We start from the raw sequence: 27,989 nt of genomic DNA on the forward strand, positions 1-27,989 counted from the left end.
ATCCTCAGGACCAGATGATGGGATTACAGAAATGAGTCTCCTTTGTGGAAGTTTCATTCATGGTAAAAGATAACTAAATAACACACAAACTTTAACCACAGGGCTGAAGTTTGTCTCTTACCTGGTTGATCTTCCTCAGTTGCCTTTATAGTGCCACTGCTTACTTGAATGTGTCACATATAAATGGCGTGAAAATTAACTTTGAGGTGTGATGGCATGAGAGCCAGCTAAGGGAGGAATTTGTAACAGCCTAAGTGGGATTTCTCTCCTACATTGTGATTAGTGTCAGCTCCTGAAACTGGAGGTGCTGCTTTTCTGTGGAGCAGAAGGACGAGTGGAGAGCATGGAAGACCTGAGGACTCTTCAGAGATACTGAGATTCTCAGATTGAGAATATCAAAGGGTGAATTCAATGTTTTATTAACAGAGAGGGAGTATGTGATTGGAGTTTTTATTTTTGAAGAGCAGGACTCAGTGCGATGGGACAATGTAAATGTCCTAGAAAGCCATCAGCCAAGCAGGTCTTGAGAGCAATAATGTCCTGGGGTCTTGCCATAGACTCGCAGCCAGCTGATTCTAGCTTCATGAACATTGAGCCTAAGTTTAGTGGGAAAGTCCAAGAATGAAGGTGGGGAAAGATGTTCAGAAGTCTCTTTGCTATCAATGTCTGCCTTTTGTAGATAACGTGGATCCCAGCCAGGCTCATTCTCATTCTAAAACTCCTATGCTTATACTTTCATATTCATTGCTGACATTTCTGCATGTGCTATTTTGTTCTTCCTTGTCCTGTGTCCTTTCTACCTATTGAAATTGTAAACATTTTCAAACTAAAAATACACATTTTTCTCCTTCTGTCAGATTATGGCACGCATACTCTTGCTGATCCGTTACATGGCACTCTGCCAAACAAAACTGGTAAAAGGAAACGTAACAGAAAATGAGTTTTGAGAAGCAGGGTAAGTGTTTGTTAAGCTTATTTTTATTGTTATTATTGTGGGAAATAGTAGCTTAAGTTAACTTTTTGTGTGAGAATGTTTTAGCTGACTTTGAGTGTAGCATAACTGGCTTACACAAATCTGTTCAACATGTGGCCTCTCTTGTATGAATCATTTTCTACCGGTGGCTGATGTGAAGAAAACTGGCTGTTGTAAGCAAATGACGTGTATTGCTGAATTTTAAAACTTCCCAGCAAAGCACCGCTTAAAATCTGTCAGAACATATATGGACGTAGCTGTACAATCCATAACCTCTATGAGCATGTAGGACAGTAACTTTTCCAGTTGACCTTTAGCATCACAACCATGAAACAAGAGGATGTCTCTTTTCCTTATTTACTCCTGGACTTTTCACTGTGCTCATCACTGCAAGATCTGAGTCCTCTCTGGGGTTGGTGGCCATATCCTCAAAATACCTCTGTGAGCTTGGTGTTACTGCCCTCTTTTCCATCCCATTGCTCTCTGTGGCACCAGATCAGATGCCTTCACCTACATCTAGGGGTGGCAGAGGGGAAATCGATCACAGAGGTTGTGTAAGATCTGTGTGGTCTGTCTGGGCTGTTGAACTGCTGTGGTAGAGGTTCTGAAAGGCTGGTCTAAGCAAGTGGCTTTCCTGACATGGCACACTGTTGAGAACCCATGACATTAACTTGAAGCTTGAGGACAGTACAGCTCGCAGCTGGGCTCCTTTGGTTTGGTTGAGCTCCACGCTGTGCTCCCTTATGGGCCATGTGGGGGGCAGGGCTGAAGCATGGATGTGAAACCCCCATAAATACTCCTCCTTCCTAATGGCCACCACTGGTACTGGCAATGGCTAAAATTTTGTTTTGCGCATTGACAGGCAGAAGGCCCTGAAAACAGTCGAGAGAAAACAGTTTAACTGACAGCTTACTCAGAGTATCCAGTTAAGCACTACCTAACTCCCAGAGAACCCAGGCTGGAGGCACAGGACAACTAGAAACAACTAGTTTCTAACTAGACAACTAGAAACAACTAGTAAACAAACAGTTTTGTTTACTGGGTCAGAGTTTGAAAGGCAAATGGCAAACCACATTATACATAGGTAATGGCCCTACAACATGATGACCAATCAGCCTGCAGGTTACCCACCAAATTCTGTGTTGCCTGAAGATAGTGACAGCAATAGTAATAATGTAATATGTAACTTCTTTCTCCTCAAGGCATTTGGAAAGAAAATTGGCTAAGAAGACAGATATACAGCTAAGAAACATGAAACTTGTAGAGTATATTACCTGCCAACAAATGTGTCAGTCACCTGTCATCAGATACATCTAGAAGATTTGTTTTAGATTTTGACACGATTGTTATTCACTCTCTTTATGCTGCTTAATAACAGGCCTTATAAATTACAATGGGAGCCATTCTTACTCTAAGTTTGGATCATACAAGACATAACTAAGTGTTGGTGCACAATCCTTCCCCAGAAAAATCCATCTGGCACCAAGAAACCTGTGGAGATGGCATAGTACGTTGCATGAATGTTGACTTAATCATTTAATTCCTCTTTGTCCTTCAAGGCTCAGAGCAACTTTATCCTAGTAGTTCATTTTAATTTTACCTGTCTCCTGGCTGTCTTCTCACTTCATTTCATCTTTCTCACAAAAGCTACAGTAACATCAGCATTACAGGAACTAACAGATACCCATTAAAAAACAAAACCAAGCAAAAAAAACCCCACCAACCAACCACCAACAATAAAAAACCCCACAAGCAAATGAAAAAGAGAGAGACTGCTTAGCTTCTTTTGAATGGTTCCTAGTGGGATAGAACTGCTCTAAGAGCATGTGTCTCACAGAGTCAACTTTTGTTCCTGCAGGTGAAAGAGGGAATGGGGCTGGACTCGAAGTCATGTTTGGTGAAACTGCACTATCTCCATAGCTCTCATCAATGAATTTATGATTTTTATGATACGAGCTTATGAAGTTTTTGATATGAGCTTATGATTTTTCTTCTATTTTAAAATATGCTTATGTTTGGAAAAAGAGGTTGTAAGCTGCTTATGCGCTTAGTGGGAACAGATCCCCAGGCAGTTAGCTTAGAAACTTGCCCTGTTTAGTATGTATTTTTTTTTAAGATGTAGAATGAGTAACTTGCAGACTTTGGTATTAATAGTTTCACTACACTAACCTTTGACTGAGACACTGGAACAGGTTGCCCAGCGAGGCTGTGGATGCCCCCTCCATGGAAGCATTCAAGGCCAGGCTGGATACAGCTGTGAGCAACCTGGTCTAGAGAGAGGTGTCTTTGCCTAAGCAGTGGGCTTGGAACTAGATGATCTTAAAGGTCCCTTCCTACCCAAACCATTCTATGATTCCCTCAGTGGAAGAACTGGAAGAAGCTTAGAGCCAAGTCAAGTCTCCTTTCCAAATACATACATCCTGTGAACATTGAGTGTGGTCATCTAAAACCTGTTAGCTGTTACATGCAAGCAGAACAGGTCCCACAGTTCTTACATTTTGACTTTGTTGTGATCCAGTTGGAATACTGAGTGAGTTACTGCATGAAAAACACTGAACTAAAATTTAGTCTCAGTCATTTCCATATAATTTCCTGAGATGCTGGGAGAAAAAATAAAAGAAACTAAGCCCACAGAAAGTCTGATCCCTACTAGAGATTTTGTGATTGTGTTCAGTGCGCACCCTGTCAGAATGATTATGTTGATCCAAATCTCCATGTACATTACTATTGGTCTTAATGGGAATGAAGGATGTGCATATGAGTTGCTGGAATCAGAACAGTAGGATGAGAATGATACATAACGAAAACTCCCTGCCCAGGGAATTCAGACAGTGCCGTGCAGTCACTGCTATGCTATTTGCCACATGCTATATACAGTCACAAAATATTCCACTCAGTCAGAGACACGTCCAGAAAAAGCCCTGCGAACCCCAAAGTCTTACAGTCTTATAATAACCACTGAAGCACACCCTCCACCACAAAAGGAATACAGCAGAGCTCCTGTTGACCCACATGGGACAGCCTGCATGCAGTTAATTCAGTATGTAAAGAACCAGGAAAAATCAGGATGGCCCATTTCGGGCTCCTTGTGTACATCCACAACATTTCAGCCTTGCTGTGGAACTGTGAAGTGCTGGGAAGTAGGAATAGTGTACGTTTCTGGCTACATTAACAGCAGTTCCTAGTGCTCAAATGACATACAGATCAATCTAGAGTTTACAGAATATTCATTTGCTTCCATGAGATAAAAAATAAATGTGGGTAAAAGTATTTGTTTGAAAAAAAAATCCTATCATTTAAAACAGTCCTTTCAAAGTAATTCTGCGTTCTTCTCCCCTCTTCTTTCTCTTTTTGACTTGCAAATTTATGTTTCATGTGGTTGTTGGACCAGCATACAGGGAAACTACTGATCACTTGAGGTTCAAATGCAGAAACTCAGAAAAATAAAAAGCACTGGAGCTTATGTGATTGTTTGTTGCATTGGAAAACAAAGGAACGTAATAATGATGAAATACTTCTTACTGTAAAATGTAATTCCTATTGCCTACAACACTGTAGGCAACAGCAATAATACTTATCAGTCTAATTATTATTTTTCTGACGGAAATTTGTGTAAGACTTCAGTTACAATCAAACCACAAGGAGGACAAACAGCAAACACAATAGATTGCTGACTGACTCGCTCAGGCAGCTGCTAGTTATTGGTAGTTTTTCAAGATGTAATTTCAAATTACTGCAGTCAGGTCTTTTTCCTTTTGTCTTTTTGACCAACACTGATGAAGCAACAGCCTGGGTGAATGATATCTATTTATATGGTGGTTTTGAGAAGGGAAGAGGAAGGGAAGAGGAAGGGAAGAGGAAGGGAAGAGGAAGGGAAGAGGAAGGGAAGAGGAAGGGAAGAGGAAGGGAAGAGGAAGGGANAGGAAGGGAAGAGGAAGGGAAGAGGAAGGGAAGAGGAAGGGAAGAGGAAGGGAAGAGGAAGGGAAGAGGAAGGGAAGAGGAAGGGAAGAGGAAGGCTGTGTCTTCTTCCATCAAAGAGGGGCCACAGAAAGAGGAGAGCTGAAGCTGGTCAAGATGGCATAGGAACTGGAGCACTATGTCACAGCAGAGCCACCCTTGGAAGGATGAGATATGTCGTGTGGATTTTATCAGTCCGGGGGGCACAGAGAAGATAGGTGTTTACTGATGCTGACTCTATCCTATGTAAAGTAGGTAGATCAAAACCTGTCTCAGAAGCCTTTTTTAGTAGTTGAAGAGGTAAGCAGTATCACCTGTACTGAATGTGTTGCAATTGGCAGATATATTACACCTGCAGTCAGACTTCCTCTCATTCTTTTCATCTAAAATTTTACAGTTCTGCCTTGTGTTGACTGAGGAAGGGATTTATCCAGGGCTACTGCAAAGGCAAGGGAAAGTAGGGAGAAGAATCAAGCTGGTAAGTGTTTTTCTGTTAGATTTTTACATAGTTCAGGATGTTTCTCTTTTTTTCTCCTTCACTGAGGCAATTTGTTCAAGCTGCAGCAGGAGAATTATGGAGTGTAAAGAAAAGGAAACTAGCCCTAGGCTTCTGCTTCTAGTAGTTTTGATACAAATGCACTCATAATTCATCGACAAATGTTGTACAGTATTGTACTTTACTATTTAAAAGTAGCAAATTGGTGTTTTTTTTTTTTTTTTAACCAAGCCTGAAGGATGCCTTGCAAGCTATTCTTATGCTTTGTGGAGCCTCCAAGTCAATGTGAACACAGGTTGCAGAGTTAGCCCTCAAATACACAGGAACAGGATTTGATGATGGTGAAAATGTATTTTAGGGAACTTCTCCCTTTTGGAGCTGCAGTGGTTTGTACATAGTGTCCTGCCCTGGTAGTGTTCCTTTAGAGGGCATTTTGCACTCTTCTGTCACAGCGGGTGCTGAGATAGGGCAATGATAAGTTCCTGCAAAAGAGAAAAACTTCTAAAAGTTTTTGTGGTTCATAACACGGTCTGAGATCACATCAGGAAAGAACAGCCAGTCCAGGATGAAGTGGCTAAATAGGAGGTGCATGGAGGCCTGGAAAAGGGATTACCTCAAATTGACGATTTTGCTTTGTGTTATAGTGAGATGGCCTCCATTTGCTTTAGCTTTGGCCAAATCCATATGCATTTATGACAAAGCTACGCATAATTATATATTACTTAAGCTTCTGTGATGACTGCAGATAAAGGAAAGGCAGTTCCATTAGATGTAAGGTGGAATTTAAGCAATGCCTTTGCTCACGGGCTACCTCTATGCTGCTGGAGGACCTGCAATTCTTCAGCAGAAGGCTTGTAAGATACAGGCTAGACATGTTTAACTGCAATTTGGAATCACCAGATACTAGCCAAATATATCTAGCTGTTGTTATACTATAAATATAATTTTTGCTATTATTAGTAGCAGCAATAGTTACTATTAATGGTTATTATTAGTCATAATTTTTACTATGGTACCACTCAGGAATTCCCTTAGCAGACCGGAGTGCCATTGCAATATGCATTGTAACGCTGTTACTATGACAATTTTTCTCTGTTTGCCAGTGTGTTTTGGCTAAAGAGCCAGCTGTTGACGAGCCGTGCTGCAAGTTGCTGAGCAATAAATCCCAAACCAAATTCATGACCAGATTTCTGCTCTAAGTCTCAATCTTGTGACTTGCTGCATTGGCTGCTTTGTGACTCCACCTGACTTCAGCAAGTTGCGCTGTAAAAAACACCTCCCTGTCACTGAAGCAAGTGACTCTGAAGCTGAATTACTGAAAAGTTATCTTGCGTGCTCATTTGTTAGTAAAGGAGATGCTGATGGGGAGAATGACAAAGCTGAATGAGAGCAAGTGAAGATGAGAGGGATTGCTTTGCAATACAAGACAAAGATTTTAGAAGCGCTTTATGTTAACAGAAAGGCATTTAACTAAGCAGGAGGGAACAAACTTTGTGAAATGTCAGTGGTTTCTTACAGATAAGGAGATTTCTCTGATATCTTCAGTCCTGAGAGATCAGCTGTTGGCTTTTAGCTTGAAGATGAATGTATGACCACCTTGGAAGGATTCACAATGGTCATTTAACTGCTTTCATGTGAAATTGGTCATTGTGCACAGCAAATGAATGCCATTGCAGGGTCTTTTCCCAAATGGTGTTTGCTTTAAAATGCATTTTCATTGTCTCCTGTGTGGAGGTAAGTGTCATGCACTGAGCAAAAGGAGTTCATAGAGAGATGTTTGGAGGGAGACCTCAGGGATCTATCTGCCTCAGAACTGCAGAGGTGATGCAGCCCTGCTGTTACCAGTGCTGCAAGCCATTAGCACCTGAGGGCTGCTGGGTAAGCTACGGTCTGTGAGCTAATGGTCCCTTGCCATTACCTGCCGAGCTGAAATCCTTATCGCAAAAGCACTGTGGTTGTGATTCGCATCCCTCCAGTGTGTGGGTTTGGGAACTTTTCCATCTGCCACTACCAGCAATCTTCCTCTGCGATCTTTCTGGTACCTCTGTGTCACTAATATCCCTGCTACAGGTGTTATGTTTTCTGATGGTCCACTTAGCACATTCAGCAGTCTTCCATGTTCTCACAATTGTTTGATTATGTCTTTGAGGGTTAAGATCTGATCAGTGTACATACACTCTCTTCTGAAGCTAAACTGACTTTCCTTAAGCCTGCTATTCAGCTGTGCCTACTTTCTTGTTCACAAGCACTCAAGCAAATGTCTTCTCAAACACAGCAAACAGGCTAATGCCTCTTGAGTTTTATATTCCTTCCTGTCACCTCCTTTTCTTTCTCTTCAGCTGTCTGTAATCGCATCTAAATACCAGAGACAAGTCCTTCCGCAGCTTTGAAGAGCAGTGGGAATACCTGGAGCTGTCCCATGGGTGACACCTTTCCTGCCAGTTTCACCAGAAGAAGGTGATTTTAGAGGCTGTGCCCAAGCAGCAATGGCATCTGCATGGTCTCCATGCAGTCGTGATCCTTGTGCCTGTGCTGGGCACCCCAGTGGTTTATCTTTTAAGTTTCCTCACATAGTTTATCAAGTTTTTTTTTTTCCCCCAATGGTTTTCCACTTCTCCTATCTCATTTCTCACCTGAAGTCCTTTGTTTTCTTGTCTCCCTGTTCAGTCAGATAAACATGGGAGAGCTGAGCTGCTCTGGTAGGTTTCTGACTGTTGATGTGGAGGTGTGGGTTATATGTGGCTTTGACTATGGCATGGCAGTCTTTTTCCAATATGCCTGAGAGGATCTAGGTAGAACTACTGATGAATCAAAAACACATCTGGAACGTGGTACTGGGTCCTAATTTAATGCATACTCAGCCTTTATTCAGGTTCATCACAACACTGATCTGTTATTCCTCACGTTAAACTCTTTCCATGCTAAGGTGTTTTTGTCCTTGATCAGAGTTTATCTGACTAAACACTGATAAAGTTGTATCATGATACAGGTAGGAAAATATTGCAATTAAAAGATGAGCATTCAGAATTGTCTATTGTGACCAAATGGGAATAGGATCCTTTGTTTCTTTCTTTGGGTTGCTGAGTAGTTTCTCAGCTTTTCTCTGTCTCTGGCAAATGGCTCTCAGGCTCACATGCGTAGAGGCCAATCTCTAGAGTGGGGCTGAGATTAATTATGTCTTCTGGAAAACAATGTCTTGTCATATCTTGCCAAATATGCCAGTGATACAGGTACTATGGAAATACAATGAGGAAAATGCATATTGTTTTCTTCTATTACACATGTATGAAGTAGTACCTCTTGTGATAAAAGCAAACCACATTATAAATTAAAAAATCCAAAAGTTACACCAAATAAAAAGTGGTCACAACAGCATTCATGCCTCACCACTTCAAGTGAGCAAATCTGTACTTGTAAAAATAGTTCAACTGATCTTTTCACTAATAAGTGATTGATGTCATATTTAGTCAAAATATCTCATGATCATGAGGAAAATCTGTGATGCTTTATTTCTAGGAACTGGTATAATGACTGGGGCTTCCAGTTCAGATTCCAGGGAGGCATCTTTCTTCCATTGCATTTTTCTCTATTCCTTATGTGCCAACTCTTATAAAACAAGATACCACAGGATTTAATTCTAAAAATCTAATATTACTGCCTTGTGGTGAACTGAATACTACAGATTCCTGCTTGATAATACTGTCTCATGGGATTCCTGCATGGTAACAGAATCTCCTGGGATTCCTGCCTGGTAATCATATCTCACTGGACTTTGGTAGTATTTCTCCCATTGGATAACCCCAGCCCCACCAAATAAGCAGTCATAAACCTTACGCTCTCATTATTTTACATGACATTATTTGACTAATGTCAGATCCTGTACTGGTGGAATCTCTGTTTTTTCTTTTTTTATGCACACTCATTTTCACTGTTAGAATCGGGTCTCTAGGGGGGGAAAAAAAAATATTGAAGGAGTACTTTATTTTTTTTTTGACAATAATAACATTAAAAGCAGCAGTAATAGGCACATTTCATGGCTGCTTTATCCTCATAGTATTATTCAGTTCTTGCAAGACTTTCACTTTGTCTTTAATCATATGCAGACTAGAAAGTTTTTTGTTGTTCTCAAAGTAAGATATTACACCTGGTGTTCCTTGTGCAATGCTAGCTCTGTAGGGTTATAAATCAGAGCACTGATAGTGTAGCTAAAAATCCCTAACACTGTAGACCGGAAAAAAGAATGATGGGCCCAAGGAAGAGTTACCAGTAAGGTTGCATCCTGGGGTCTGGATGTACCACTAGACACCAGTGTAGGTCTCCATGGCAGAGCTCCGTGGCTGCAGCTCTGGCTTGGACAGAGAAAGAGACAGATGCCACTGGGGCTTGAACCATTAGAAGGGCACCCAAAGAATAAATGTTGGAGATGAAAAAGAGAGAAGGAAGAACTCCTTTCTATTAACACACTGTGTCTCCTGCCTAGTGTTAAGACAAATAAATGCACATACACTGTTTTTCCTTTTCACAGCTGTCTTTCTCTCCAAATATAACACCCACAACTCCAGATCTTATGGCTTTTTTTTTTTTTTTTTTTTTTGAGCCCAGGAGCTCTAAGTCTCAGATCTTGCTTCAACACTTATTTTTCTCTGCTTTTCGGCCAAGTCATTAAAGCTCACAGCTCTTGGAGATGTAATCCCTGGCTACTTTATGTTATTTTTGAGAGAATCTATGAAGTTTCTGATGTGCTTTCTGAAGGTGAAAAATGTGACTGAATGCTTGATACTGGGTCTGCCAAGAAAGAAACCCTAGAATTTCCAGGGAGTTCAGCTGCCTGAGTTATCACTGCAATTAGTAGGGAGATACACAAGAGAAAGGCATTCAGGAGCATCGCTGGCTTTGGCTCTGGGTGGCACTTTGGTACCTGCTGTGGTGAATGGCCATATATGCCAACAATTTCTATAGGGGTGATAAAAAGAAGCCAGGAATGTGCTATTGCCTTTTAGGGTACAGTTTGCTCCTTGGACAATGAGTTGAGAAAACTGTGTTCAGGATGTGCAAATATCTGCAGGCAGCCTGGACACCGAAAACAGCAAAAACAAAATGCTTCTTACCAGGGACTTCAGACAGCCTCCTAGGGGGGTGTTCATGACTTTCTTGTGAGTCACCACCTCAAAATACTGGAAGTGCTATTCATTCAGTGGGGCTCACACTGCAAGCTGGAAACAATCTAGGGAACTCTCGTCTTCAGGTTTTCAGGGCTGGCAGTGTGTGCTCCCTCACTGGGAATGAGGGGAGAGCCGAGAAAGAGCACGACTTGGAAATTGCTCTCGTGTGTGCTGTGGCTGGGGAGCAGCACTGCAGAGGGTGGAGATGTGGATCCCCTTTGTGGCTCTCATAGGAGCAGGAATGATTGTTCTGTGCATGGGGGATACTTATGGATAGGCAAAGTCACAAAGACTGGAATATAAAGAAAAGGTGCAGAGGCTGAGGGAGAGGCATGAAAATTCCTGCCATCAACTGCTCAGTCTTCTAATTGGAAGGGTCAGGAAGCAACTTTGGTGTATATTCCATTTATAGCCTGGAGAACCTGAGGCTCTCCTGCTATAAAAATAGGGGAGAATCCATAAAAGCAGCAGCATCTCATATATAGGACAAATCTTCTCTTACAAGATAGCAAGAAGCTATATGCCGTAATTAGAATTTCACTGAGTTATTTTCTGTGTGGTGCAGCTAACGACACAGAACATGGACTCCTGATTGAATACCAAGGCAGTAAATCAATGGAGGGTCTTTGCTACCGTTCATGAAATGCTCCAGCTGTGCTCTGGAGGATTATAATGTCAACAGAACTCTTGATTTGAATTGCAGCCTTGCCTTCACTCAGGGGCCATATATTAGTCTTGAAAAGCAGACAGTGTTTCATCGCTCAAAGAAAAGAGAATTGCTGAGCTGAAAATAAAATGATGATGTAGGGGAGGAACACTCTGACATGGTCAAAGGAGATGCATAGCAAATTTCAGCAAAATTCTCTAGAAAATCACACATTTATTTTTTTCCATTTTACTAGACTTTATTGTAAGTTCCCTAAGTTTAATTCTTCCTGGTACTTTCAGGCAGTGCTGAGCCACCTGATTAAGTGCTTAACTACTGTAAATCTGCATAGTTTCACCAAAGCCAGTATGGGAATGTCAATTGACCTCAGCCAAGATCTGGCCTTAACACAGGCTACAGATCAGTAAACATAGGAAGTAAGATATTGCTCTTTTTAGACACAGGTAAATTTGCCCAGAGGACAAATGTTTCTTCTTTAAAGCATGTACAAATAGTGAAAACCAGTCTGTAGTCCATTGGGCTCAATTCCTGAAGGTGTAGTTTTCCCTTAACAAAACACTTGAAGTTTCCCTGGAATCTTTTGTCATTTAGCAGGTGTTCTCTTGCAATCATTGTAATAAATCTTAGGAACCCATGTGCAACCAGGCAGGAAAAAAAAAAAAAAAGCTGAAGACTCTCCCGATGATGACCTTGAAGCTGTTGACGAGGTCATAGTGGCAGTGTCATACTGCAGTTTGCACATGTTCTTACTTTTTTACTCCTGTAGGAATCAGCTGCTGCCAAAGTACACACGATACAAACTAGAATCTTGATTATCCAAAGCTCAGTCATAATCTCTGTTTCCTATAATACAGTTCTATCTCTGGTATTTATTGCTTACATTGAAAAGTATCTCAGTTATTCAAAACCTTAGTTACTCAGATTCAGTAATTGGACCCATTAAATCAATTTGCAATTAATAAAGCTGGTCCAAAACTATTTCCCCTCTCATAATTATACAAGCTTTTACGTAGCTTTGGTTTTTGATTACTTTGGTACTCAAAAAGGGAAAAACAGCTTTACAATGAATACTTGTGTGGAAAGGAGGAAGAGATATCACAGAGCTACTGTAACTTTGTGGAGGGTTGTGTCTTTATAGGAACAAGAAAACTGGCCATTACTCCTTTCTGAAATGTAGAATTGAAAATCCTGCTTTTCCACAAGCACCAAGTTGGAGCAGCAGCTCAAGTGCAACAGGGTTGGAGAGTTGAGCCAAGTTCCTGAAATGTAATACCAGTTTCTATTGCACATACTCTTGCAAAGTCACGATTCCTGCTGAGGATGACATTAGCCCATTTCCTGGCTTTGCGTGTGGTTTATTTTGGTTTCCCACTGTCTTGCACAAAGCCTGCCCAGGGCTAGGCAGTCCCTGCTCCCTCTGCCGGCTGCAGGGCTGTGCCCAGCATTCGAGCCTTGGGCCACAGTCATGTCTTACTGCTTGGCATCTGGTGCTCCAACAGTCGTCTTGCCTCTCATCTCCTTGTTTTCTGGTGTGCTGTGAAGTTGTCTGCTAATGGGATCTCCAAATATATACACATCACCAAAGTAGAACATACAGTTTTACAACTCTTCAACACTTTGCTGGTTCTTCACCACAGTCTAACCAAATGAAAAAAGTATGATTTTGTTTCAGAATTAAGTGAATCTTCCAGTATTCAAATGCACTTTATAATTTTTTTATTCCACACCTGTTCTTTATTAATTCTATTATTTTACAAGGGTTAATTTTGTTTTATAAGAGTATTTTATAAAATAAATTTGGATTTTTTCCTTTTGCTAAAGACATGATAGGAAAATTATAAAGAATGTAACAAAAGAATTTTTTAACATTATATTTTTTTCTGTTGCATGGAGCGTTTGATCTGTGGCATGGGATAGAATAATGCCTTTGCAAAAACCATAAAGGTTTTCATGTGGAGCTACGATGGAAAAAAAAAAAAGGTTTTTTATTTATTTTTCTTGGTAGAGAAGACAACATTTGTTAGAGTTCAAAACAGGAATCAACATTAAGTTTTACAGTAACATAATCTTACCTTTTATTGAGATGTGGGCCAGGAGTCCATCCCAATCCTTTAGAAAAAGGCATTAAAAGAAAGTTAGATTGGGCTTTCTTTTTCCCAAGGAAGTATTTAACCTGTTATTAAACCTGATCACACTCCATCTCTTTTTTGTCTTGCCCTCACATATTTCTGCATAGTCACAAACCCCAAAGACTACAAAATGAAACCTAGGCCCCAAGTTCATACCCTCCAGCAGCTGAAGCCTTAGATTTGCCCATAGATCAGGTTTCAGAAGCATATGAATAGTGAGTTTGTTGCAGATCCTTGGAGATGCACAATAAGCAGCCATGAGCCTTTATGGAGAACTAAGAGGAAAGGAGTTGACTCTGGCCAGAAACTCACTGTTGAGTTAAGTTGTCCAAGAAAGATATAGAATCACCCTGGCAGCTTGACATTAGGAAACAGCGTTGATTTTGTTGTTGTTTTGTTTTAAAAAGGAAAAACTCAGTTCTGAAGAGACTTGGTTCCCGTCTGGGAAGATCTGAGAGCAGCTCAAATTCCTACTTCTATTTCTGAAATGCATTTGCAGTAAAGCCCTGGAGATGTAACGTGCTCATCATTCAGAACTAGGGAAATAAATGGTTAATCTGATCCAGAGGGTTTTCTTTCTGTGTGCGTGACTGAAAATGGCCAACAGATCCTCTGAGCAGACAGACTATGGGACACAAATAAACTCAGTTTCTGCTGCCGTAGTTTTAGACCCATGTTGCTATGAAAAAATGTCTAAGGATTTATGGATAATTTTCAGTTGGCTGTGGTCTGAACAACACATGCCTGTGAGACTCCATAGTCTGAGCAGTGTAAACCAAGCATACGCTATCATACCGTAACTGTGCTATGTAATGTATATCACCTAACTTCTAGCTCCATTATCTCAGGGATTGCCAGAAGCCTTCTTTCAGACTGCATAATTTCTGGCTGCATAAAGTAACAGTTGTGTGACTTTTCCTAGTAGGGATGCAAAAGGAAGGTGGAGCCTTGTTCTACTGTCTGTTTTTTCCAGGGAGTTCTATTTAATAGGGTATCTGAAAATTTTGAATTCTGGTACTACTTTATGAGTAAGCCCACTTATTTCCTCCAGAAATCTACCCAAGGAATAATTTCGGAAGATAAATATTAATTTAAATCAAATTAGGTTTGTTTTAATTTAAGTAGCTAAACCTTGTGTCAGACGCTTGGCTGAAACATACCTTCCTGTTCTGTTATTTTACTTCTACATTTTCGGGAAGGTGTTAGCTCTCCGTACTGGTTCTCTGAGCAGTGCATGGTCACAGCCACACCAGGCTTCTGGCCACTCTTAACACTAGTGAGCACTGTAGGTGTAACCTTCTGATGTCAGTCCCCTGTTGGAAAGCTGGGCGATTCTCTTTTCTCCCTGCTGGCTGTTTCTTTGAAAAGGGTCTCAGTCAATGGCTTACTTCTTACTTTTTTTTCATTAGCGTCGGGACATCTCTGAATTCTACTCACAGATAAATGATTGTCTTGAAATCCGAATGGTTCAGACTGCAATAAAGATGTTACAGCCTTTAGGATTGTTACTGTAGGGAAGCACAGGATTTTCTTTACTATGTTAAGTGAAGACTTTGAGCTTGTTTTTGTGGTCAGAAAAGGGATGCACCCTGGATTTCAGAAAGTCTTCTGCTATGCAATGGTGGCATCCTAACTATTGCAGAACAAAAACAGGATAGAGTTCTCTTTAACTGTCTAAATTTGGAGGTGGCCTGCAAATGCTCACGAAGGAGGACAGCTACCATCAACTGTGCTTTAATTTTAGATCTGCTTGTTCATCTTCCCAAATCCTTCAAACCTTCCGAAAGGAAACAGGAGACATTTGAACTTGAGCACCACTGCAAACTTCAAAGGCACTATTTATCATAGCTTTAAAAAAAAAGAAATTAGTTCAATACGTTTTCTCCCTATGTACAAAACATTTCATCAGTAAAAATACAAGAAAGAAGAACATAAGTCTTCTTTAACAGGTGAGGAAGCAGATATGTTGAACTAAAGAACCCGCTACCTTGTTCAAGCTATTCAGTTCTGCTGTGCTCTTTAGTTCTCACAGGGGTACGAGTTTCCCAGTTTTCCCTAGGGACTTAGCATGGGTATTCTCTCACTTTTTCCCTTTCTTTTATGTATTCTTGCTGCTGAAATAAACCTTCCCAGCATTAAGGTTATGGGCAGTGCTCTCATCTAAGGAACAGTGCGTCCAAAAACCAAGGCATCTTTTACTTACAAAGAAATAGTAATGTTATTCATGTGGGCCCCAATTTGTTCATCACATGCGTTTACAGAAGACTCAAAACACTCCAAAATCCCTCAGTTGGGAAAAAAAAAAGTCTGCAGCAAAAGCTAAGGATCAATGTTTATTTTTTTTAAATGGCATTACTGGAACACAGGAAAAGTAATCATTCAATCCCTTGTACAGCTGTGGTGATAAGTTCTGGTCTGGAAGACCAGAAGCAACTAGGGGGTGACTGAGGTCATCTTACATCAATTTCTTAATTTCTAGAGGATGCAGTAGTATCTGTCAGGATTCAACAGATGACACAAAATGGTGTCCCTACAGAGGCACTAGGGGCTGCTGAGACTCTTGGTGCCTGCAGCCACATTAGTCCCTGTATCCTGAAGTCAGGAAAACAAAGCGTAGAGGTAGACTCCATTTCATCTCAGACCACCACACTGATTCAAATCACTGGAACAAAACTTGAATCTCAAACTCAAACATCAGACTCTTGTCTGTGGGATCCAAAGGGTTTATATGTCCCTCATTTGGAAATGGTGTTGGATGTAGCTTATGTCAAGTAAGTGCTAAATAGAGTAACTGATATCACAAAGAATATTCTAACATGATAGATTTGTATTGGGAGGAGTTTATGCGTTTCATCCCTCCGTAAGTTTTGTTTTACTTGTGTGTTTCTTGGCTGGAGCATTTCACCAGTAAAAATACTGTGTCGTGACCAGTAGAAAGTAATTCTATGTGTAATAAATATAACTGGGTTGCATTTCAAAAGGAGAAGAGCTAGTGGTAAAGTCTGTTTTTTGCACAGATTATTTGTTTGATAAATAGATCACAGCAACTCTTTTCAAAATCGGTTTGGTAGAGTGGCACACTGAATTCCTTGCAAATATTTAGCTTTTAGAAAACAGTTCTGCATGCAAACTGAGTAAATAGTTGTCCTACTTGAAAGTCTTTTTACAAGGCCGTCAGTACATACTGGTGAATAAAATTAAAGCAGTAATTCCATTTAAATTCCAGGAGTGTAAAAATGCATAGAATATTCTTTTTTCTGGGAACTCAGATGTAACTTACTTGCTGTATGTATATTACATTCAGTAGTTTCATGATTGCTAAACTTAGAAACGTTTGGCTGAATTTGTTTCAATATGTTTTCATAGAGGTACACTGTAAACAACTCTTTTCCAGTACTCTGAGTTTTTGAGGCCAGAGAAAGTATTTCTCACTTTTAATGCAATTGATGATATATTTTTCACAGGAAAACAACAAATAAATATCTAATACATGCACATCCAGATATGAAGAATCTTCTGGATTATATAAAAGAAAAATTATCCCTAAGATTCAAAGTCTTCATTGTCATCATTAACAGCTTTATTTTCTGAGGTCATCATCTGAGAGGGAGATTCTGGACTTCAGTGTTTAGCGGGGTGCACAGGGGAAAGGTTTTAGCTGGAACTCAAATAAGTTTTTTAATGCCACTAATTTGTGATGACTCATATTGCCCTGCCTGGCTGCAATTTTAAATATGTTCACTTGATTTCTTCTCCAAACTCACATTTAATGACGAAGCTGTGAATCAAGTGTTTGATGACTTATATCATTGGCATCTATAATAGTTTTGCCTTCTAGATTATTTTCAACCTGAACTGTTCTGGATGGGAATAAACATTCTGAAAGCTGAGGAAATAACCATATCCTTAATTCAGACAATTACAAGAAACAGTTCAGCCTTGCCAATGAATGGATTGGACTAATACCAGCCCTATTTCCAAACTAGGTCCATGCACCCACTCAAAGCAAAGGCATGTGTAGTCAAAAGGATTTCTTTGCTTCTTGTTGTGCAGAGGGTTGTACAACCGTGAAGAAAAGCAGAAAACAAAGAGGAAGCATCAGGAAGGGAAACAGGAAATCAAAGAGCTCACAAAAAGGAGTGAAGCAAAGAGCTGAACTAGAGAGTTCTTTGGGCGAGGTACTGGCATTAAAAACTCTGAACAAAAAACTCCACGACAGCTTGTGGTGACTGAGGAAAACAAAGTTTATATGTTCCTTGTAAATAAATAAAATTACCTTGAGAAACATCACTAGTCTCTTCTAAGAGTGCAGTGCCAGGAGTACAAGCATAGAGCAATTTCTGAGTAAAAATGGTGTGCTATTTGTGGTGAAGCGAATTGATGATGGTAGCAGGGTTTGTAGAAAAGAGTGCCAGACCTACAGCAAGTGGTGAAACAAAGAATTTCGGAATGACAAAGGAATGACCCTCAATTAGAGGGAAAATCCATGCTAAGAAAGTGGAGAGAAAGGTGTGAATGAGCTAGGAAATACATAGTTATTCAACATGGGATAGTAATTTATGTTTTGTAAAGAACTGCTGCTTTTTATGAACAGACAGCCACAAAAATACTAATATAATCACCAAAGACCAGAACATTTTGTATGAGGTTTTGAGCAATTTGAGAGCTGTGATGGGCTAGAGAAAGGATTAAATGAGCAAAAAAAAAAAAAAAAATGCTTTAGATATAGATTGAAAGCCATGGATCAGAATGTATGTCATCAGAAGGGTGACTGCATTGGACAGGACGCTCGAACGCTTTTCTTCCCTACTTGTTACCTGAACAACTCCAGTGAGGAATCACCATATTATCCCAGCTCAAGCAGTGCCATTCACCTCAGCTGGTGAAACTCTGCATTCTGTCAACTTTCCTGCTGAACTTGAGGCATTTATTACAGCAGTGCACAGGAGAATGAAGCATGTGTATGGAAACTGTTAAGTTATCCCATCAGGTTCTGGTCCAAAGAAATAAAATGAGATACATCATACAACCGAGATAATTATTGTGAGTAGAATTTCACTTGTCTGCGTTGGGAACTGTGGAATTCAAGGTTGCTAAAAGAATATTAAGTAATGAATGTCTGTAATGAAAAGTATTTCAACAAGAGCAGTAATATTTCTCAGAAGATTTAAAAAAAAGTTACATCCCAAAGCCATCCCCTTTGAATTGCTACATGGAGATTGAGCAAAGAAAAATTCCAGGAATGTTTTACAAAAAAGCTTTAAATTGATGTGAAAATCATCGCTTACCACAGTAGTTAAAATACCATTGTGTCTCGCTAGTTAATTATTTTCATTTTTCCACCCTCTCCTTTTTTTCAGTGCCAGCATTTTAGACTTTGTTGGGTTGAAATCTGAAACTGGGATATAGATATAATTTGTGTGTTAAGCTAAACTTCATTGCAGTTCACTTTGGAAGGTGCTCAGAATAGTACTCCTACAACAAGTGTGCAGCGAAGACAGGAGTAAGGAAATTCCTATATCACTGACAGCAATTATTTCCTGTAGCTTTACAACAGGTAGTTTGAGCATCTATAAAAGAGAGGTAGAAGGGGGGGGGAGGGGTTGGGGAAAGGAAAATTTGGTAAAAACAGAGATAGAAAAGTAAGGGAAATGGTCAACACATCATATCCCCTTGATTAAAGCTGGGAGTGAAGACTTAATGCTGGTAGAAAAGGGACTTGGATCTGATATCAAGATGCTGTCTTTGCATCTTCGGACATAGTAGATTGTCTCTTTAGGCAGTCAGGTTTGTATAAAAATATACCTGATGAAGTCACTAACCATTAGTTTTACAGCATCAGTTTTTGCAAGGGAGAAAGCTGAGAACGGATCTTCTTGTACTTGCAGACTGGGGTGAAGCAGGTCTAAAGTGTCCAAACCCAAAAATGCCTTCCTTGTGCATTAGAAATCAGACATGAGGAAAAAAAGTTCTTTTGATCTTCCGACATGGGTTATCTTTCCCTCTGCCATTTGGTGTTGCTAACACTTTCCTGTACTTATGTTTTGTGCTTCAGAGCCATCAGGACTGCCTATGTCCCTATCTCTTTTCTGCCTAGTTGGGTTGCTCATACCTCACCAGTAACCTGAGGGGAAATACAGAGCTGACATAGGATAGCACAGCATGATCTGTGCTGCACTGCCAAAACACCCTTGGCATATAGGATGCAAAATCTAACTTCCTTCACTGATTGAACAAACTCTCAAAGGACATCATGAATCCTGCTATAGTTTGGAGCTTCTGTGGTTCACAGGGGAGTAAACAAAGCAGAAGATCTGAATTCTTTTGTGCCTTTTTCATCCTCTTTTTGTTTCTTTGCACAGATTTTCTACCGGTTCCTGATGTAGAGGACATCGTGATGCTTGATGACTCCTGTGCAGATCCCATGACCATTTTCAGTTATTTTGTAAGGGTAAGAAAATTTGGGAATGTTGTTCTCCATTGCCTGTACTTTTTTTAAGGCATGATCTGTTCTGTGTGCAACATATTACATTATTTAACGTACATTATTTTAGCATCTTTCTACATGCTTTAGATAGGCATATTTTTAGATATAAAAGAGCTTTGACTTTCTTATTCAGACACAGTATCTTTCATTGTTGGTATATAACAAAAAAGGTACAAAGGTGAAAGTAGAACGGAATATAGATTTTGATATCAAGACACCTTTTGGTTTTAATCTTTAGGAATGTAGACAGTGTTGAACCTATGCTTACTAGGCTTCATAAATTCATCTTAGAGATTCATTTTAAAACTCTCTCTCACAAAATTCTCCCCTAAGTCATGGAAGATTCCACTAAATGGTTTTAAAAGATCTTACAGTTACTCAGTAAAAAGCCCTCAAGAAGACCTCCACGGTAATATGTCTTCATATGGGATTTGCAGCCCTCTGTTTCCATTTAATGTCATTTTTAGCTTTCAGATCTTTTGTCCAATTCAGATAGAATGCTTATTTCAGCTTGTTTCTCTATCTCCCAGCTGTGCTGTGTCAGGGGCCAGATCTAGGATGTGAAGAGCACAAGGGCAGATTTCACCGTGATTATCATTATTTGTGTTTGTCAAGCGCATCTAAATCTTTCCATTGTTCTATCATCTCTGGGATGTGAAGAGAAAATCTTAAAGCTTAACTCTTTGCTCAAAATTAACTTTTTGTTGTGGAATCTCCTCAGCACTGTTGAAGTTATTAATCCCTCCTTAATCCCTATCTAGACTTGCAATTTTCCATTTAGGACAACTTCATGAAAATAGCAGTCATTTAAAATGAATGGAAAAATAGAACATAGCAGCTATAGTGACTGTTTTTGTTTGTTTGTTTGTTTGTTTTCCCTAAATCGTTAAAACATATTTAACCTTGAACTAGAACTTATTGTAGAAATCTTAGCTAAATAAAAGTACTTGGTAAAGTCTGTCATCCCCAGTGCTGAATTATTATGTATTGTGTGTTTAGTCAATACCACAAACGCAGCTCTTGCGCCATACTTGAGTACTATTTTAGGAGAGAAATTATCAAATGGTAAACAGATATATGTTGCTAAAGGCAGTGCAAATGCCACTTAACCAAAATTCATTTGAATGATGAGATCAAATGTCTTTTTTTTTTAATTAAATAAATTCAAAAATAGCCTCCTAATTTGTAGGTCTGTTGATATGTTTGAAGTAGACTACAACTTCAAGTTTCCTGAATGCTCATGGAAAAAGTATAATGGATACTGATTGATCACATAATAAAAATAAATATATGTTAGTTACAAAATAGACCAGTTTTTTGATCCCTATATTCCATAAAAAAAGTAGTGTAGGCTTTTATGAGCAGCTGCTAAAAGAGTTGTGAAAGTGCTATACTTTCTTAATAGACACAGAATTGGTATGTGTGCAGTGTTCGTATGATCTGGGAGGACAGGTCACTCAGCACTCTATGGCAAGTTAGAATGAAAATACTAGTAGTTAAAATTACTTTTTTTTAAGAGAAGAAAAATGTGAAAGCTGTTGACATAATTATTACATCAAACTAAATTACACTGTAATGTGCCTCGTCTCATCTCACGTTTCCCTTACCATGGATAATAATTCTAAAATAGCTAAAAGTAAGCGATGCATGTTCAGTTATTTTACACACTGTATAAAAATGCCCATGTTAACACCTGCCATACAATCACCACTGTTAATTTCCTTTAGTAGTATTTTGAAGACTTGCTCACTTCCAGTTCCCACACAAGCTCTCCCTGCTCCCTCAGCGTCCTCTCCGTCTTCGCTGGTTCTTGCTGGGAGGCTTCAGGAGGCTCTCTCGGTATCTCACATTTGTGTGGAACAGTCGGACCATTTCATGGTCTTTGCTATCCAATACTCTGGGCAGAAAGAGGGAGGATTTCTGTGTCCTGCGAGTTTTAAAGCCCCTCCTGGGTCGTCCTTTCCCATTGACTGAGACATACCAGAGTCTCTCTGCACTGGCTTTGCGCTTGGTGCTGGTTCCGCTAGGTACAGTCCGGTACAGACGGGATGCATAGGTGTTGTAGCCCAGTTCATGGATCCTCTCCACGAACTCGCACTCTGTGTTATAGTTCTCCTGGAAAGCAAACACAATGATAATTAGGAAAGACTATTCAGGTTATAGCTCTCTTACCTCTACTGGATTGGACTGAAGTCATAGGCAAGACTGATCGGTTATAGGCAAAGGGTGGGGACACATGCGATATGAAATAGCCTGTAGTTTAATGTAAAGTGTGACTCTTAAATTGGTAAATTAGTAGCTAGATATACCCGCAGTCTGTTAATGCAATTTATTGCAATACTTTGAGCTGTAAACAACATGTTTATGAAAGTTCTTCATTTCAGCATCACAAAATGGAAGTCCCTTGCCCACCTGTGTTCCTCTGAAATGCTAGGCTGCTTCATTATCACAAACTGAGGAGGAGCACATGTCCATCCTGACTGCTCACATTTCACAGGATCTGTCAAAACTTTCCAACTTTCCTCTTATTCTCAGCTGAGAGAAAACAGTGTGAGAGCCCAGCACAAGGAATGCCTTCCCCCTCTGTGGGAGCAGTAGGAGCAGTGCAGATAAAGGACCTCCCACACTGTACATCTTCATTTTGATGACATTCGTCATACAGAACCGCCTCTGCTGCATCTGTGTGATGAAGACCTCAGTGTCTTAACACGTGTAAGGCACAGAGGAGTTGCTGCCATGGTCTCTGTGGAAGTTTTCCTTTAGAAACGACCCTCTGGAGGACAAGCAGAGGGCACAGATGGCTGGGCTGGACCAGAAAAGCCATAGGCTCCATTAGCAGTATGTCTTTAATGCTGTTCACTCCCCAGAAATTCTGATAGGCATTTAACATGACTTTAAAAGGCTCCACATGTCTCAGTTTCACAGCTGTAAAACGGAAGTGCCTTTCCTTGTGAGGACAAGGTTTTCATATGCTGTGGTGCTGGAGCCCATGCAATTGCCATATGTAGGTGGATTCCTGTTGCTATCTGCCTCAGATCTGTCTGTAGAGGGTTTATCACAGAGGATAAACCTTGAGGATTATCACAATCTGCTAAGGACATAAAGGAGTCCTGCAGATTCAACAAGCTCAATTTATTGACATGGGGAAATTTGTGAACCAAGGGATAACTGAGTTATTCCAGTTCCTTTCTGTAGAGGCTCCCTGTCTCATTATCCCCAAACAAGTCAGTATTATTTCAAACAGGGGGCTTGTGCAGGCTCCTGACATAATAACACACATTAAATAGTGGGTCAGCTTTTCTAGGCAAGCAAACCCAAGACGTTTCTCCTGAGCTTAGCCTTCCCCCTTTGCTTCTGCTGTGAAAAAAACCTCAAATGGAAGAACAGTTTCCTAAACTGTCCCCCCAGCTTTGAAACACAGGTCTGAAACAGTCTGTCTCAAACATGAGCTGGAAAAACAAATTATCTTTTTGGGTTGTACAGGAACTTTTCACAGCTGATATTCTTTAGAATACGATGGCTGAACAAACTCCAGGATGGTGTGGTTTTTCACAGGCTGCAGAGAGAAGTCCTAGAAAAAAGACCTCCCTGGCTTTTCTCCACTTTATGAGAGGGTCTGTTTGCTTAGAATTTGTTCAGTTTGATTTTAATTCAGTTTAATTAACCTGGAGGAAAAGAAGAGATAAAGATGAAAAAGAACTTGAGAATTCATCCTTTCCTTTCATTTCTTTGGGGCTGATTCTGGCTGATGGAGGAGATCCATTGAAAAATATGCCCATTTTTAATGAGAATATTAGCTGGAGGCATAGCAGTGGTCAGACTTAGCTCTGTCACAGCAGAAACAATATGCCCCAATTCTACTTCTGATGCACTTTCCTTTGCCAAAATTGTTTGTTGCCTGGTTCTCTGTACCAGCAAAGAACCATCATGTTTACAGAGCCCCTTTAATTAATGGGCATCACATGGGGCACATTACAGAAGCTGGGTTATAATTGCTATCAGGATGACACTCTTGGAAAGGCAGAGTAAAAGACATTAAAACAGGGAAGTGACTGAGTTGACTGTGTTAAGTAGGTTGCATTCGCAAGGAAAAGTCGCATGTGTCTTGAGGATGTATTATGCTGTTCAAATCAACAGAATTACATACAGTGACTATTTGGAGGAAGGAAATTTCACAGAGCTGTGTTTGACCCTCTTCAAATCTGCTTTCCTACCTCGGGGTTCCTGGAGAAACTGCATGGTACGTATGTTACACAGTAGCAGATCACAAGATTGCTGGGGGTGTAATCAAAGATGCTGGAAGAAATTCAAGTAGATAGATAATGTGCATAGTATACACAGTAGCTAGCACACCTTCGTGTGTCCCCGAGTGTAAAGAAGTCTGAGCAGAAGTATTTTATTCACTGAGTGGAAATACTGGCTGGGCTGAAAAGGCAAGACTCCTGTTAATGGCAGCAGAGCTCAGATATTGCTTCAGAGGTCAGGACAAATGTCAAAGGAGTGCGATAAGGTGTTTATTTTCACTTTTATCTTCTTACAACTTCCAACACTCCCTTTCCTTGCTATTGCTCTGCTTTTTAGCTTGTTGATTCTTTCACTGCCCAGCTGCGCTGTGTGGAGGAACTCCCATCAGTAGGTTGGTTTCCTGTAGCAGAGATGCTCAATTGCTTCTGGATAAACTTCATCTGACATTTATATTCCCTGCCAGCAGCCAAGGCCCATGGTGAATACAAATATGACAGCATTCTGGATAGAGAAGCACATCCTGCACTGCAAGGCTGGCTCCAGGGGTTTTTATCAGTGTACATGATTGCCCAGAAATTTGGCCACATTAAATGCATTTGTTGAATACACTCTTCTGCCTTTGGCTGGAAAGGTAGTAAGAAAGTAAGGAGGCAGCTTCTTTCCACTTCTTAACAGTATACTGATTGATTACTGGTAATGATTCCAGAGAGAAATCTGCTATTACATTAAATCTTATCTCTATAAACATCAATTTGTAAGAAATCAGTGTTCCCCATTGGACTTGTTCTCCCCATAGGACATGACAGGCATATGCCAAAGCCTTAACCGAAACTTACTGATGCATAAAGCCTGCCCCTTTTGTTCATGGCCAGGTATCTGCCAGAGAACAAGCCCTTGATAGCGACGATCCCGACATCAACAGCAGTTATTTCAAGGATACCTAGAAACGGAAACAAATGAGACTTGTTGTTGCTCCCCATCACATGCAGTTTGCTGAGATACATTTGAATGGCTGCTTTTCTGCGGAGTATGATTTCACAGCCATCACTAGCCCACCTCAGAACCATACTGCACTATGCAAAACAAGACTCTTATCTGAAGCAATGTAAAACAACAAGGATGTGGGGATTGTTTGAGACAAGCTTGACAATAAACCCTCAGATGTCTGATTGAGATTGAACTCTTTCAAAAATGAAAAAGATCTGACACTGAACTAGAGGTTCACTTAATCCTATATGTATATAGAAAAGTTTAAATCCTCTTTAATGCTTAGGAACACAAGAGCCCTTGACTTATTGAAACCTGTCACAAAGCTTTCCATTTCAGGACAAAGCCCTTGCTGGGGTCTCCGGAGGGTAAAACAGCATTTTAGAGCCACATATATAATCATGAAAGGAACTTGTCCTTTAGGAGGTCGATGTAGCCCTCCAGATAAGGACAATATGTGTGCCTGTGCCAAGTTAAAAGGGAGGAAATGTTTCAGGCTGTCAAAGATGGGGTCTCAAATGCTGGATGGATATCACACGCGAGGGTGGCACACAACCTGCCAAAATGTCTACGCCCAACCAAATGTGCCGCGACACTGAAGGGGGCACAAATGGCTCAGGGGATGCTGTACTGACTGCTCAGAATTCTCTGGCTCCAACTGCTCTCAGTTTGCCTGCTGTGGTCCAGCAGGTCGGTGCTGGCTCTGAGGGTTTGGAGGTGAGAGACGACCCCGGCACTCAGACCCATCACTGCCTGTTGCCAGTGACAGAGCAGAGCCAGGGCCCCGTCCCATCTGCAGAGCTGTGTCTTTGCCCGACAACTATGGTGGTTTCAGTACAGCTGTTTCGAATCAGCCACCGGTTCGCCACTGAAGGATGTCTCCTCCGGGCTTTGATAGCGAGGGGGTTTTCCTCTAGGAAATCGTGGTTTTCCTTTATGGACTTCAGACAGATCCCCGAGGTCCCCCTATCTCTGTGTGCCATCACCAGCCGGGATTTACGCTTCCTGGGGCGGTGGGGCCGGGCTGTGCTCACGGGCGGCTGCGGGGGCTCCCGGAGGCAGCGGTGGGCCCCCTCTTCTCCCTCGCCCAAGCCCCCGCTCCGACATATCCCGTTTCATCTCAGTCGTCGCCGGCACTTAACGGAGGGGACGGATGTGCTTCGGCCCGGGGAGGCAAACCGGGTTGGGGGGTGGGCTGAGGGCTGCACGCAGCCCGATGGGGCGAGGGCAGCTCCGCGGGTCCGAGCCCTCCGAGGGCAGGAGGGTACCGCGGGGCCCCCGGTGAGGCGGCGGCGCCGGGCAGGGGAGGAGCAGCGGGAGAGCCCCGTCCCGTCCCGCTCCGTCCCCGGCATCTCCCGCATCCTCGCAGCGCAGGACGCAATTGGTCCGAGTGAGGAACCCCCTCCCCGCGCGGCCCAGCCCGGGGCGAGCGGGCTGGGGAAAGGTGCGCCCGGTACTCACTGAAGACGCTGTTTTTCTCCAAGGTGCCGTTGATCTTGCCGCCGGGGTGGATCTGCAGGTGGTACTTGGTGGCACAGTAGAGCTTCCTGCGGCGGGGCGCTCCCCCGAGGTGCTCGTAGACGCCGCCGCGCCCCCCCGCATCCCGCGGGGCCCTCGGGGAGGCTGCGGCGCCCGGGGCGCGCGGCTCGGGCAGCAGGGCGAGCAGCAGGAGCCAGATCACGAGCATCGTGGCATGGTGACCGCCGCGCTCAGCCCGCGGGGGAGTGGAGGCTCGAGGCGAGCGGCACCGGGGCTCCCATTAACGGCGTCCGGCTAGCGGCGCGGCGGGGCGGCACGGCGCGCACCGCGTCCAGAGGCGAAGCATCGGCAAGTTTTTATCATCGGCCCCGATCTGGCCCTTTTATCTGTCTCAGATTTACTTAAATCAATAGACATCGGCGAAGGCCGCCGAAGAGTCCCAGCTGTTTGCGTGAGATGGAGCTGCCGCGCTCAGCCTTCTCCTTGGGTTTCCAGCTAGACAGACGGCACGAGAGGCAGGAGGAGGCGGGGGGGGAGAGAGCCCCGCTGAATTTCGGCAGGAGGCTGCGGGGAAATAGCTGACCGGCGGAGCATAGAAATAAAAGCGGCTCCCCGCAACAATAGCCCGATCTGCGACCAATTGATACGAAGCAGAGGAGGCAAAAGGTATCGCTCTCGTGTGAACTCCCAGAGTGCAGCGTGGATAAAATTACACAGCATCCCCGCTGCCCCCACGCACACCTCCCCCCCCCCCGGCGCGGGGGCTGCCCGCGGCCGCCTCCCTACGCTCCGCGTAAAAGCCGCGCAGCCTCCGCCGCCCTCCCGCGCAGCCCCGCGGCCACCGGTGCCCTCAGCGAACACCTCGGTTAGGCGGCTTACAGAAACACAGGAGCATGAGAAAGCCGAGGGGAGAGCGTCTCGGTGGCTTTCACTGGGGGGTCTGCCCCCACCTCGATTTGGTGTTGAAAGCAAACAGCTATCTCTAAATCCACCAACTCCCAGTTACGAATAAGACGTAGGTAGGTCTTTCAAGATGCAGTCGGTTCTAAATTAACTTCGACAAAGTGGGGCCCAGCCGGAAAGCAAATGTTGTTACATCGGTGCTCAATGCATTTGCAAGAGGCTGGGGCTAATCCTTTTTCCTAACTCCGGTGCCTCATTAGCTGTAGCAGCTCCGCACTCGCTACCGCGCAGCTTCACACCGCTGCCCACGCCTAGGAATAAATGGAGGGGAAGGCAAGAGGTCCAACAGCTCGCTGCGTTGCGGCGGCCCTGCGTGCCGCTCAAAGGCGGCTCGTTAATTAGATTTGCATCTGAAATGGGCAGTGGGAGTTTTGGGGAAGTGTTTGGGCGATAATTAGTATTAATGTGCTCGGAGGGCACGCAAATACACCTTTGAAGTGAAGC

The 27,989-nt window shown here is 42.1% G+C and overlaps 1 protein-coding gene and 1 long non-coding RNA gene across 3 annotated transcripts; one reads left to right on the forward strand and one right to left on the reverse strand.

Moving 5' to 3' along the window:
* On the forward strand, positions 742–25,387 carry LOC110402193. 2 transcript variants are annotated; one of them, XR_002440966.1, is made up of 5 exons: positions 742–955; positions 5,328–5,408; positions 19,747–19,835; positions 24,009–24,111; positions 24,989–25,387. It is a non-coding gene; the product is annotated as an uncharacterized LOC110402193 (long non-coding RNA). The 2 variants fall into 2 exon arrangements; XR_002440967.1 differs by lacking the exons at positions 24,009–24,111; positions 24,989–25,387 and adding an exon at positions 20,402–20,930.
* FGF3 (fibroblast growth factor 3) lies at positions 21,469–27,322 on the reverse strand. Its single transcript, XM_021403983.1, has 3 exons — positions 26,565–27,322; positions 24,953–25,056; positions 21,469–21,986 (listed from the first exon to the last, which is right to left on the reverse strand). Exons 1-3 carry the CDS (start codon positions 26,788–26,790, stop codon positions 21,654–21,656), a joined length of 663 nt encoding a protein of 220 aa, XP_021259658.1. The 5' UTR covers positions 26,791–27,322; the 3' UTR covers positions 21,469–21,653.

The sequence above is a fragment of the Numida meleagris genome, chromosome 6 (assembly GCF_002078875.1).
Source record: "Numida meleagris isolate 19003 breed g44 Domestic line chromosome 6, NumMel1.0, whole genome shotgun sequence".
NCBI classification, from domain to species: Eukaryota; Metazoa; Chordata; class Aves; order Galliformes; family Numididae; genus Numida; species Numida meleagris.